Raw genomic sequence first — 14,105 nt, 5'->3', positions numbered from 1 at the left:
TACTTAAGTTACATGAAGAAAGGCCCCAAAACAGGTGCAAACCAGAAAAATAAGGTAGCCGCTTCCATCAACAGAAGCTGCATCCTTGAGATAAGAAAAGGAATAGCTTGTCTGGAGACCCAAATATTAATATTGGACTGAACTGCCATGTGAGTGGAGCTCAGATTGTAAGGGTATAATTTCCCAGGGATTTCTTTGTTCACAGTCCACCTTTGAAGCCACTCAGCTCAAGCTGTTCTATACCACAGCACCACTCAGTAAATTCACCTGGCATATATTGTGTCAGAGATTCTTCTTCAGGAAATCTAGGGTTGAGCCTGAGGAAAGAGAGTGTGAGGAGTCGGAAGGGGCACCCGTGAACTCACTGGAGCCACCCACTGCAAAGGGACTCCGGCCCCAGCAGTAAAAGTCTCGGGCGGTGGATGTGCAGCTCCTTGAATGGTGTGTGAATGCTTGGGCAGAGGCTTCTCCTTTAACATGAATATTAGGATAAACAGTAGTAATTTGATTTAGCCTCCTCATATTCTCTTCTGTTACTCCTGTCAACTATTAGCGTATTACCAAAATTCTAGCCTGAGTCCATTGACTCATTGCTCAAATACTTAACATAAATGTGAGACAAGGAATAAGAGAAAATTTCTTGATAAGATGAAAATCAGATTAAGAGAAAGAGACAGTTGTAACACTACATAACAGTAATTACGGAGTACACTTTGCTGTGGCTGTTGTAAGCTCCCAGGAAGGAATAAATAAGTACAGTGAAACATGGTGATAGTACTACTGAGATCATTCTAATGTAGTACTTCTTTGATAGGTTTAAAAGGCGAGATAGTAAAAAATATTGAACCACATATGAATTCAGTTGTTAAAATCCACTTTCTTCAAAAAACCAATACTTCATGAAAACGGGATATTTTCTGATAAGATGCAGTATTGAGCTGTCATTGTTAAAACGAAGTATGCAAATAGTAAGATGAAAACAGTTCACTGAATGGGATTCTTCAGGTATAGCAATGGGACTGTTTTCATTGCTCCTGGGATTTGCTGGAAAACTAAAGACAATTCTCTACTTATGACAACGATGCTCAGAAATATATTATCCGTCATTCTCAGTCAAAATGTTGATTTGCAATGGAAGAGGGTTTGCCTAATGGCTCACCAGTAAAGCACAAGTCATAACTGTTGTTTCATCCCCACTATCAATATCTCATTTGCTAGTCTCCTTTTTTTTGCTTTGTCCAAAAAGTCACAAAAGAAAAATTGCTGACAATGGTTCATGTCATGCTGAATTCAATGCTCAGGAAACCTTGTGTTTTTGTTAACACAAGTAACCTTAAGAACAAGCCATATGTATTTACCAACAAAACAAAAAAAGGTAGTTTAATATATTATCAATCTGGAATTCTGTTTTTTCAAGTTTAGCAGTTTGATAGTTCGATTTATAAGCTGTTACAGTGCAATGCAGAGCTGTTATAGGATATGTATCTCCTATTAATCTCTCTCTGTCCTTGCACTCTTCACTGCAATTTATTATGCAGTATAAGACAGGCAGGATATAAACTCAATAATCAGACCTGTAACACATAACATCTAAAACATCATCTAAAACAATAATGATCCCTAAAAGAACAATTATGTTAGTGAAATTGAACAGGTGAGAGGTTGATATTGATTTCTTTGTTGTGGACTCTAGTGACCATGAACCTAGACATTCACAGCAAGTACTGACCATTAAAAAAATCATAGAATCATAGAATGTGTTGGGCTCGAAAGGACCTTTAAAGGTCACCTACTAGTCCAACCTCCCTGCAGTGAGCAGGGATGTCTTTAACTAGATCAGGTTGCTCAGAGCCCCATCAAGTCTGATATTGAAGGCCTCCAGGGATGGGCCTCCATCATCTCTCTGGGCAACATTATTTTTATGTGCTTGTTTTGGAGATGGTTTCATCTAACATGTAGGGTTCAAATGCATTTTAGCTGAACTTTCTGCAATACATTGTTTTTCCTTCATTGCTGTACCTGAGAATTTAATGTAATTTCTCTTAATAGTAACCATTCGTTGTTTGGACATAACTATTAATAATAACAAAATTGCAATACATATCAGGATAGAATTTATGGTAAAAATAAGCAAGGTGACATATTTGGAAGCTGTCAGCTGGTGCAAGACCATTAACAAAAAAAAGGAATAGAAATCCACTATATTCTATGGTCTTTGGAGAGCATTTTGTATCTCTTATTTCCAATCAATACTTTATAGTAGGAGAGTCAACAAAAGAAGAACTTAGAACCACCTAAAATGTGTAAGAATGTCATTTAATTAAAAAAGCATTTTTCAGAAATAGTTTAAACCTCACTTTTAAACAGAAACCATCTGCTAAAATCAAATCACTTACTTTTCAGCTGCTGCTTGATCAGTTGTCCTTACAACGCTACGTTCTGGAGAATGGGAGGGAGACCTTAATGTTGAACTGAGAGGAGGCGATGCCCGTAATGATGATGTAGAGAGGCCGTGTCGACGCATTTCCTGAATTGCACGCTCCCTACCAACAGAGAGCAATTTCAGTTACAGAAAACTTTGGTACTACGTGCAGGGTGTTAAAGGAAGAAAACCTAACTTTGTTTTTTTCATCTTTTTACTTGGTGATTTTCACAGCACTTAGCAACGAACCTTGTTTTCTTGTAATGTCATTCTATGTTTTCATGAAAAAGGATTTATTTCTTTTTTAGATGCAATAGTCAACTCACAAAACATACGAGAGAATTAAGAAACTGCATACGTTGGTGTTTTTTTTCTAATTAAGCAGTTTGAGATGAGAATATTAGATTTTTCCATGACAACAGGAAAACAATTTTCCATAAAAGTTCCTCACTATTGAAAAAAGCAACAGTTTTAGAAATGAAAAAGAAGGAGAAGAGTCACCTCACTGAAAACACCCAGCATCTTACCGTTCATATCGTTCAGTTGTCAGTTGCCTTTTTAAAACATCACAGTCAGTCTGCAGCTGTGCAACTTTACTTCGAAGTATGGGAATTTCTCTATTACAGCTGCTTCTATTAAAAAAAAAAAAAACCAAAACATGAGAAGAAACAAAGTTTTCTTTGAACACTGTCAGCTAGGAACTTAGATGAATTAGAACAATATAAAACAAAAGTAGATACTGAACATTCTGCTTCACACAGACCAAACTGAAGAGAAATTAGAGGCAGTGAGAATGGAGTGGATGCAACAGTATTTCTGGAAGAACTTAAGGCGAGAAAGAAGTGAGAAGCTGGCAAGCGACTCACACTACATCCTTACTATAATACATCATCATGTTCTCCTTCAAAGGTAAGCACAAACATGTTTTATAAAAACACGCAAACCAATTAAAACATTAATTTATTAATTTACTATCCTCTGTTGCAATGTGAGATGGTCTTTATGTGTACACTTGAAACAAGAAGAACAAAACAGTAAATATCCACAAAAACTATAAACATAACGATATGGCTTCAGTAAACATTACATCAGGTACGCTGGAACCATCTGGCTAGCAACGAACACAAATGAAACAAATTAAGTGAAAGCTCAGACCAGCAAAAAACAGTCCAAGAGCTTGTTAACTACACCCTTGGTATTTGGGCCCAACTGCTTCAAGAATCAAAAATGAAAAGCAGCCTTGAAAACCTTAAGTAACATGATGAAATAAACTTGTTAGCAAATCATCAGCTTGGACAACTCAATGTTTGGTTGCAAAACATGGTTAACGGCATTATAAAGCAAGCAACAAAAAAATCATTGAGTGTAAAATAAGCTGTCTAAACCAGAATCTAGACAGTTCTGTTACTCTGTAGAGTCTCCAAGCCAATATGAGGTGGAATGTTCAAAAGTCACTTCTGGAAAAGCAAAGATGTACTAGAGTTCATTGCTAAATCACTGGATTTGAATTCTGAAAATTGAGTTGTTCCACTCTTGGCTCAGTCATGGGCTTCCTGTCTGGCACCCACTGGTCTCTGACTCCAGGAAGATGTAAACTACTCAAGAGATTTGATCCAAAAAGAACCGCAGAATATATTTTCCTGTGTCCCCTACACATCAGTAAAAATCCTAGAATGGTATCTTGATCCAGTATGTTGAGAAGAGATGAAGATGAGGTCTCGATGACATCTTATTCTAAGTCCTTCAGAGACAGGCATATGCTTTCAGGATGGAGGTAAGAATTCGGGGCCCAATATCATTATTGTAAAATAAAGAAAGAAAGCAAACAGTTTTGTGAGTTCTGAGGTTATTCCACGTCAATGATATTTAAACAAAATTAAGATCAAGTACATCACTCTAAGAAATATTTTAATTTTGAACCCCAATGCACAGTAACCATTATATAGTAAGATTACATGATGATATACTGCTTTTTCACAGGTCATCTACCTCTTTCACAGTAGATACACAGAGCTTGCAGCAAGCAATTCAGCTATTCGGTATTCTCTGTTTAGTCAACACTTAATCACTGTGGAGCATGAAGATCTCATTTACTGTGCTATCACGCAAATAGCACTCTGAGGAACACAACTATGCACTCTTCACAGAGCTCAGAATTACAGCACAGAACTTAACAAGTTAAACTTAATTTTAAGAATCCTTCTGAAGTCAGAAGTTATATCAGTACCATTTTATAAATAGAGTGGAAGCACAGGTACAAAACTGTAAATAACATTCAAAACTATCAAAACATGCTTTTTGTCAGAATTGAAATGAATTTTTATATTTCAAATATATATATTGTCAAATGAATTTTTATATTTCATAAGACAAACATAATTGGCAGATCCTTCAGTCACAGCTATGAGCATTTCAAGTTCCTGTTCTTTAGACTGCAACTACTATAAATCAAATAGTAGAAAATAAAGTATATATAACTAGGTTTTGCATCTGAATATGTGCCTAGCACCATGTAGAACCTTTGAAATAAGCAGAGAAAAACAATTCAATAGAATAGCCACTGCTCTTCCAAGAGAATCTTTTCCTTCTTCCTCGAACATCCCATCCTATTAACAATAGGAGTACTGATATTTAAAACAAATAGGGACCCTAAAATGTGTGCAGAAGAAAAGCTGAAAAAATTACTATGAAGTTATTTAAACAGAATTTTATGTTTGTACACAAAGAAGCTTAAAGGAAAACCTACTTTCCTTTTTATTTGTTTTGGTAACATTTACACTTAATTTCATAATCAGGACGTTCCAGCAGTTTATGTTCTTTGTATGCAATTAACTTTTTTTCCCTCCCATGTAAACGAAATTCAGCAATTCTGAAATTCTACTTTGACTTTACTTTTATCACCATATACAATTCAGCTGCTACTCCTCCTTCCTATTAACTTCATTGTTCCAAACAGATTAGTCATTCTTCAACAAGACTATTAAAAAGATATCTATTCCAGGCAGGTGCACAGCGTAATAAGCTGCAGTTGGTTATAATGGAATGTGCTGGTCAGATTTAGTGTAGGTGTCAGGTTCAGCTCCATTTGTATTTCAAAGGAACAATCAATGATATGAGACTTTTTCCTTAACAGTTAATCTTAAGAGCAGCACAAGTAGTTTAGCTTTTTCAAAGCACTATGGCTTCACTATATATTATACAAATAATTCTCACCTTTAATCAAAGGAAGGACAATGGTCATCTTCAGTAGGTAAGCAATTTACTTTTACCATGTATTTCATCTGCTTAGTAGTTTTTTGTGAGCACTACATACATCTAAAGTTACTTTCAATTTGCTTTGAGATGTTTGATGAAACCACACTGTTCTACAGGAGTTAGGGCTTCAGAATACTCTCAAATATATGAACATAAAACATAGTTCAAGGCTAAGAAATTTTGTTTCTCTTAGTAATTAAACTCATAGTTAAACTCTCCGAAGTCAAATAAAAATATGATGTTGTGCTTAAAAAACAGAGTTCAATTAGATTACTTCCTAAAGTTAAAATGACCAGAATCTATGAGAGCAGTATTTTTAGAATTGATACACTGATGCAAAAGGCTAAACACCCAAATCATACTGCAATGTATACACACATTTATAGATGTACTCAACAGCTAAACAAATTCACAAATTATCATGGGTTGGCTAGATCTGTAGTGGAAGTAATGTCTGCAACACATCAGCTGTCTTGCCATTGGGCACTAATGTACCAAGAGGCTTGGAAGGAAAGCATTTTAGTGATAGCACTGAAAAGATGGCAGAGCTCTACCAGACAAGTGAACTTCAGGAAAGATCTCATCACCTCCTGTGCCTGCCCAATGGGAGACAGAGTCACCACCACCAGAGAACGGGAAGCAAGCTCTCTGCAGTCAGACTGGGGACAAATCCAGAAAGAAACAGAGTGCTTATTCTCAAGACTCTGAAAACTCAGCAAGGTCTTCCTTCTTTCTGAAGTAGGTTGCCTTTGGCACTCCTGCTTAAGTTTACTGCTTCTACAAAACCGACATCTACCAGAGTGGTGATTAATGAAAAACCTCTCAGTAAAAGATGCCATGGAAAAGTCATAAGACATTGCTGCAAAAGTCTGCTTGGGCATACTGAACATCAAGAAATCGACTTTGTGAATATGTGTTTGTCACACAGGAAAAGCTTCTTTGTAAACCACAGAACACATACACACACTTGTTAAAACTTACAGTTTGCTCTCAGCGAGCGTTAGCTTGTCTTTCAACAATTGAATTTCTGAGTCTTTCTCCTGGGATGTTAAGTGGTTCTGAAATTCTTTGTCTCTACTAGTAGCCAGCAATGTTTCAAGGTTCTGAACTGTAAGTCTCTCATTGGATAATTGCTTTTTCAGCAACTCTGTTTCTGATTTTATATCTTCTAATTCACCTAGAACCTAGGGCACAAATTTTATGCATTATTAATACACTTGTTTACAAACACACAGAATTCTCTTTCATGAACAGTTGTTCTAAAACCAGAAATGATTGAAAGCTTTGTAAAAGTAGGAAAGAGTAGGAAATCATAGAATCATAAAACGTTAGGGGTTGGAAGGGACTCTGGAAAGATCATCTAGTCCAACCCCCCTGCCAGAGCAGGATCACCTAGAGAAGGTCACACAGGAACATGTCCAGGTGTGTTTTGAAAACCTCCAGAGAAGGAGACTCCACAACCTCTCCGGGCAGCCTGTTCCGGTGCGCCGTCACCCTCATAGTGAAAAAGTTTTTCCTAATGTTTTTGTGTCCCTTAGATCCTCATTACAAAGAAAGATAAGTGCAATTTTTTTTTATTAGAATGGTTGTTAACATGGAATTATGTATCAGTTTGTTAAAACTATAAAACATTTTGCTACATTGCACTGTCTGGACAAATGGACAAATATACTGTTCTTTTACTTAGTTTTCCTGTGTAGTGCTCCTGTTCAGTATTTCTCTATTTCAGATCGTAGAATCATAGAATGACCCAGACCTTAGAGAACATTTAATCCAACCTCCCTGTCACGGGCAGGGACGCTTCTCAACTAGATCAGGCAACACATTGATTCTTCTCTTAAATTGTATCCATAAAAGATTATAAGGATCTGTTCCTATCTCTTATTTCTCCATTTCCACACAAAATATGCAATTTTGCATGTCTTGATTCTATCCGATATTGATAAGCTCACTAAACAAAACAAAGCCTACAATTATTTAAAACCATACTTAGTTAAAACTATTCAAGCTGCACATCTTTTAAATGTTTTACTGGGAGCTACATGACTGAGTGCTGGAAATGTTTAGGTCAGTACCTGGAATGCTAACTGGCTTTTAACAGCAGCAGGCTTTTCACAGTTAGAAAAAAAATAGTATTTATTAGACCCCCTTTTTTTTAACCAGCTTATCTCACAGTTAGCTTCTTGGCTTTTGCTGTGTAGGAATGCTCGTTTTCCTCATCAGTTCTATGAATGAAAACACATCCTGTGGGGATGAGAACTACTGTTCTAAAGGTCTTGAATATGACAGTAACAGAAAGCCTGAGCAAGTCACTAAGTAAAGACACAACAATCATCTGTAAAGAAAAAAAAGTTCAGAAATCATGGATATTTAGAACTGTTTAAACTATTTCAAATTAACTAATGAACTCCAATTGAATCTAAATTTCAATCTAATGGAAAAAAATCAGTTAGGGAAAAGTCTTTAATACCTAAATCAAGAATCACAGAATGGCCTAGGCTGGAAGGGACCTTAGAGATCATTTAATCCAACCTCCCTGTCATAGGGAGGGACGCCTCTCAACTTGATCAGGCAACACATGGGGACCGAATGGGAATGGAACCCACGACCTTGGTTTTATCAGCACCACGCTCCAATCAACTGAGCTAACTGGCCCCCTTAGAAGGAACCATTCATTTATATAAAAGCGGAATTTTTGAGTAAATTAAAAAACAGTACATAAAACCAAATAAATATAATTTGTCTCTATGGTACGGCAAAAAACTACTGCTGCCACATAGGCATAGTGAATGAAAGAAACTCCCTCTTTTTGTACAAAATCAACAGATATAGATCTGTATGCTGCAAAATTTGTAATTAATCTATAAATGCAAAACTAGTGGTATAAAGCAAATTACCTTGCTCTCAGAAGTAATTTATTCTGTTTTCCAAAACCCATTAAAGGACGAGATATACTATAGCAAATTACATTTGCCTTTGCTGCTTACCCTTTCATAATCCATGCTTTTGGATGTCAGCTGTCGAGCTAGAAGTTCTTTGCTAGACTCGAGTTTCACACAGAGTTCCCTCACGGAAGCCAGGTCTGCCATCACAGAAGACTTAGCCTGATTTTCACGCTTAACATCCTCCTCCAACCTGGACATATTTTTTGTAATGGAGGAGATCTGAGATTCATATGCTTGATGTGCAACAATATGCTAAACAAAGACAAAGAAATATGGATACTCCTTCAATCACAGAATCATAGAATCAATGTTTAATGTTAACAGTTTTCTGTTGAACAACGAGGGTTATTTTAATACTTTCTTTTCCTTTCAAAATTAACTTTCCCTATGAAATTATATTACATTCCTTCCCACTCCCTAAATCACAGCTAAGAACAATTAATAAACCATCTGTGCAGTTTTTGAATGACCATCTTGAAGAATTATACAAGTACTACACAAGAGTGGAATGAGGCTGAATTCCAGCTTCAGAAGAGAACTCTAGGCTTAAAACCTCCCAAATACTATCTATTTTTTTACTCAGCTGACAACATTAAAGTATCCAACTCTTTCTGGCTAATTAAAAGCATGAGACAAAATGAGGTCAACCCACAACTATTATACTTTAAAGCTTCCTTCATTGCCATGAAGTTATTCCTTCTAGAATAGAAGCCTCATTACTTTCTATGCTGTTGGTCTAGGTTTTGGTATTGTGGAATCCTAGTTGTGGATTTGGACTACTACTACCATGTTTTTACCTTTACTCCAGCAACTAACGCATCAAATACCTCATTCAAAGCTTCAAATAAATCTAAGAACTAAGCTGACAAAATACTCACAAAGCCACAGGGAAATATTACGAAGGAACTAAAGAAAACGTTCTTAGAGACAATAACTTAATGGCAACGATCACCCAACAAACAGAAGAGCTCTAAAAGTATTAAAATATACACTGTGATTTTAAGTTTGTGAAAGCAGGGAAGGGGGAAGGAAAGTACATCTAACCAAAGTTACTGTTCCAAAACTCAGTGTCTACACTTGAAACAGTCACATCTAGGATGGATTTTCCATTAAAGCATTAAGAAGAGCATATTAACTTCAGTAAAAAACACTTGAATGTATCCCACTTTCCTTCACAGAAGGTCATTGCTCAGGTTATTACCCCTTGAACCTCTTTTTCCAGAAGTTCCACTCTCTCTCGAAGATGCCTCCGATCTGTATCCACAGAAAGAAGTTCAAGTCGTATTGAGCTGCTTTCTCCTTCAGCTTCATGAGCCTTCATTTCCCAGTCCTCGGCTTGCGTGTGAAGCATTCGGAACTTCTCTAACAATTCTTGGTTTTCTTTTTCCTAGATGAAACAGTAAATCACTCTGCAGTGATCAACATAACTTCAAGTTTCATGATCTTCTTTCATGCCTACTCCCCACAAGATCTTTGTGTTTTTTTCAGAAGAAATGAGCCCTTTTTCCTTTTTATTAATCCCACTGTCTAGCAACTACTAAAGGACGCCATGCCTTTTGCAATTCCAAATACAAAGTAAACGCAGTGATAGCATTCAGTTTTATTAAAAGGAAGTATTCACATTTAGGAATTGTTAACGAGTTTCAAGGCTCCTGCAGGAGGGGTTATTTTGGATCTCTCTGCACTGTCAGGGGTCACGTGACTGAGGTGTACTGATCCTAGCGCTGCCCTTTTCAAGAAGTCAATTTTCAGCTCTTTTACTTACTGCACTCTTACAAACATTTATATTACAGCGGTGTCTGAAAGACTGATAACCTAAGCAGGCAAATACACCTAAGCAGGAAAATACACCTAAGCAGGCAAATACACCTAAGCATAAAAGTACAAAACTGCAAGCTTTAGCACTTACAAGTGATGCAATGATTGGACAAACGTTGCTTGTGAATTTTAATTTGGCCCAACTGCAAGTGTTTATTATAAGGCAGTGATTACTTTTTTTATTTAGCTCCATTCTCTTCTTCATCTTTTCAAAAAATGCAGTGAGATAAGCATGTTGCTAGTATAAATCAAGACTTATCTAACAAGGAAAACTATCGTTTTTCAAATTCCTTCTGTGCTTCTTGCAGAACTTGGAAGGTGAAGACAGAAACAGGTGGGGCACTAGGAAACAGAAACTGAGGATTAAGCAAATGAACACTGTGCAGAAAAGTAAATCCTTGTCTACACAGGCAACATCTAGACCTAACACTAGAAAAACCTCCAAAACCAACCTTTCATAGCTGGTCACTGGCTGTATATTCTAGACCTTCTTGGTACCTGACTGGAATAACTGGATTCTCATTTGCCAAAGATGTGGCACATCTATAGCTGAAGTTCTTTGGACATATGGTATTTATTATAAAACTCTTAATAACTAAACTTCAAGTGTTTTAAATAGAGTTCTAAGCTAACATACTAGTGACCTTCAGGGGTTTTTTTATGCTTCAGTTTCTACTTGTAAAAAAGGATTGAATCCACATCTATTCATTGTATTTGCAAGTCAAAGTCACATCAAAATTCATTCTTTCCTATTCAAAGTCACATAATAAATTTGCCAGTTCATGTTGTCTTGACAGAAATTCTATTTGTTTTAAATTATTCCAAGTTTTAATTTGCATACATCACACTTTTGAATCCAAGTATCAGGATAAAATACATTTTTACAAGAGCACTGTTTTGTCACTACAGCAAAACCTCTGAATTTTTATCATTCATAGAGAAAACATTACAATGTGTTATTTTTATACTTTCCTGCAGAATTATGTATAAATTTGCTCTTCTTAAAAAGTGTAAAAAATTAAAAACAATTATGTAAGCTGCTTGTTGCCTACCATCATGGAATTGTACCAGGTATTTTACTAGTTGCCTTGTCAAAACTCAGAAAGCAAAAAGACTTTCAAACATGATTTGTTTGTCATTCAGTGTTATGGCCAACTGAAACATAATCAATGAAATTGTGATGTGCCAGAACTCATCAGTGCTTCAGATCTAAGAAGATTTTATGCACTACTAGCTGGAAACACTGCAGAGGAAAGAAGGAAATAAAGAGAAGAGAAAGAAATAGGGCAGGCAGGGAGAACTGAATCCAAATCATATATTTTTAAATTTGTTTATTGCATCCTAATGAGAATGTGTTATATTCTAAAGCGATGGATTTATTGAAAACATCAATGGTTGCCTACAGTTTATACTTTTACCTTTGAAGCCATCAGAGTCTCAAATCTGGAAACTTCAGTGATATAATTATGAACCCTGGTTTTCATTTCTTCTTTTTCACGTATTGCGTCTTCAAGCTCAGAACTGATAGCCTAAAGAGATTATATAAAGGCAAAACAGTGCATTTGAGTAAGTTAATCACTATATGTTACTGAATCAGAGTAAATCAAAGTAATTACATATGTCCTAGATTTTATTCTGTTCTACTCTTACATAATTTAGTCAAAGCCCTTTGGGATTTGCAGGGTTCAGAAATATCCCTTAGATACACCAAAGAGTTTTTCCTGGTAAGAATAATCACAGAAAACAATGAATATAACACCCGTTTCAATGAATATAACACCCATTTCCTCATGAGACACCTACTGATCTTTGGAAAATTCAACATAGAGATGTTTGGGAGCTAGGATTTTTCCAGACTTAAGATTCATTATCCCTGAGTGAAGGCACAGTCACATATTCTCTATGTAGTCTTTCTAATGCTTAGCCCTATAAAAATTTTACTTGCCCTATAAACCACCGGACATATTTGTTCTACATTGTCCATACACACACTGTGTACAGAGACATCCAAAGCATGCACTTGGAGCTGAGAGGCTTTTGGTCAGCAGTAACCACCTGGTGCACAAAATCAACTCATTACTCCTCAAACTCTGTGAGGGATTAACATGACTGAACACACTTTAGGCTCTCTGAGCCATGGATCCCAGACCCAGAGAATTCCAAGTAAGAGATGGGGCAATAATGATTGGGAAGAGTGACAATTAATTTACCAATTAAATAGCAACTGTCAAGAGATATAGCCAAATAACATAAATGTTTATGCTATAAATTATGTCCTAGATTTATTTTACTTAGATTTCTTTTTTTAAGCTGGGAAGGGTGACTAAACTGAAAGCTTGTTGACTCCTCTCGCACTGTACTGACTACACCTAAGTACATAAATTGCTTTTACCATTTCTGCCCAGTCATTTTTAATATCCCAGTGTGCAAGAAATGACAATAAATAAACCAAATCAAAAATGAGGATATAGTAGTTTTGTTGTACCACTGTACAAAAGCAAGCCATAAATGGCTTAATACTTCAGTATCACATGCTGCCTTCATACCTGGTTTTCTCTGGCCATTGTAGCTAGATCATCCTGCAATCGTCTGTTTTCTTTCAGAGCCATTTCCTTTACTCTTAATGTTTCTGCGAGCTCTATGTGGGATGTATCAAGCTGGCGATGTAAGCTAGATATCTCACGGTCTCTGTTGCTCAGCATGTCCTTCATCTGGCTATCAAGTGAAAATCATATTTAAGTTGTCCCTTATACTAAACCACATACTGCTGAAAATGGTCAGATATGGATTTTGGATATGCAAGTTTTCTGATTTTTTTTTTTTTTAAAAAAGGGTAAAATTCTTTCTGAAAGCCAACAAACTAAGTCTAAACATAGGCATAAGCTAAGGATCTAAAATGTCAACATGCACAAATAAAATGGAATTAATCTTTAACTTCAAAGTAGTATCTTACTACCAAACAGCAATTACCAGGTACTTCCGTTTCTGTTTGGTAGCAGTTACAGTATTTTAGCCACTGCATATTTTCTAATTCATAAAGGAAGAAGACAGATAGCTTGCACTTGAAAGACATTAAAAGAGTAACAAAGAGATTAACAAAAAAGTAGAACTATAAATATACATGAATTAAAGTAAACTTTTGCATTAGTATTTTAACGGACTAGATTAAGCCAGCTAAAATCTACCTAAATATATTTTCATTAAGACTGTACTGTTAGCTTAAGCTGGAGTAACTAGCTTACCAATAAGAGTTGAGCTCTGAGTTTTATCTGGGTCAATCTAATATCTAGTGGAGTAGTTAGATTCCCAAAAAGCTACTTCTTAGCTGAGAAGTAAGAAATGTTTAGGAAAATAAAGACAGACAAACAATTGTTAATTGCTGTCTTAACAATATCTTAGAACCTGCAACATAACTGCAGAGAAAAATCTCTTCAAAACTTGTATCCATCTTTCTCAACACACTACATTCCTTTACCTTTCTTCAGCTGAATTAACTCCATTTCACCAAATACCTAAAACAGCCATCTGCTTTCCCTTTAAAATCTCTAGATAAAAGAAAATCACTGAAGCAGGCATCCTATTCTTCACTTACTCTCTTGAGGACTCCAGCTCAGAGACAGTTAGACGTAAATTAGTAATTGTTTTTTCCTAGGAAAATAAAACCA

The 14,105-nt window shown here is 36.0% G+C and overlaps 1 protein-coding gene across 1 annotated transcript in view; it reads right to left on the bottom strand.

The window, feature by feature from the left end:
* Positions 1 to 14,105, bottom strand: part of CEP135 (centrosomal protein 135kDa) — a 34,244-nt gene that overhangs the window by 170 nt on the left and 19,969 nt on the right. The window contains exons 17-24 of the mRNA XM_009876652.1: positions 14,033 to 14,088; positions 12,987 to 13,155; positions 11,859 to 11,969; positions 9,824 to 10,009; positions 8,665 to 8,874; positions 6,659 to 6,861; positions 2,950 to 3,054; positions 2,397 to 2,543 (exon numbers count right to left, since the gene is read on the bottom strand). Of these exons, the coding sequence (XP_009874954.1) occupies positions 2,397 to 2,543; positions 2,950 to 3,054; positions 6,659 to 6,861; positions 8,665 to 8,874; positions 9,824 to 10,009; positions 11,859 to 11,969; positions 12,987 to 13,155; positions 14,033 to 14,088 (1,187 nt within the window). The remainder of the gene's footprint in view (positions 1 to 2,396; positions 2,544 to 2,949; positions 3,055 to 6,658; positions 6,862 to 8,664; positions 8,875 to 9,823; positions 10,010 to 11,858; positions 11,970 to 12,986; positions 13,156 to 14,032; positions 14,089 to 14,105) is intronic.

The sequence above is a fragment of the Apaloderma vittatum genome, unplaced genomic scaffold, assembly GCF_000703405.1.
Source record: "Apaloderma vittatum isolate BGI_N311 unplaced genomic scaffold, ASM70340v1 scaffold4869, whole genome shotgun sequence".
NCBI classification, from domain to species: Eukaryota; Metazoa; Chordata; class Aves; order Trogoniformes; family Trogonidae; genus Apaloderma; species Apaloderma vittatum.
The sequence above is the reverse complement of the archived record's forward strand: the minus strand, read 5'-3'. Positions and strand labels throughout refer to the sequence as shown.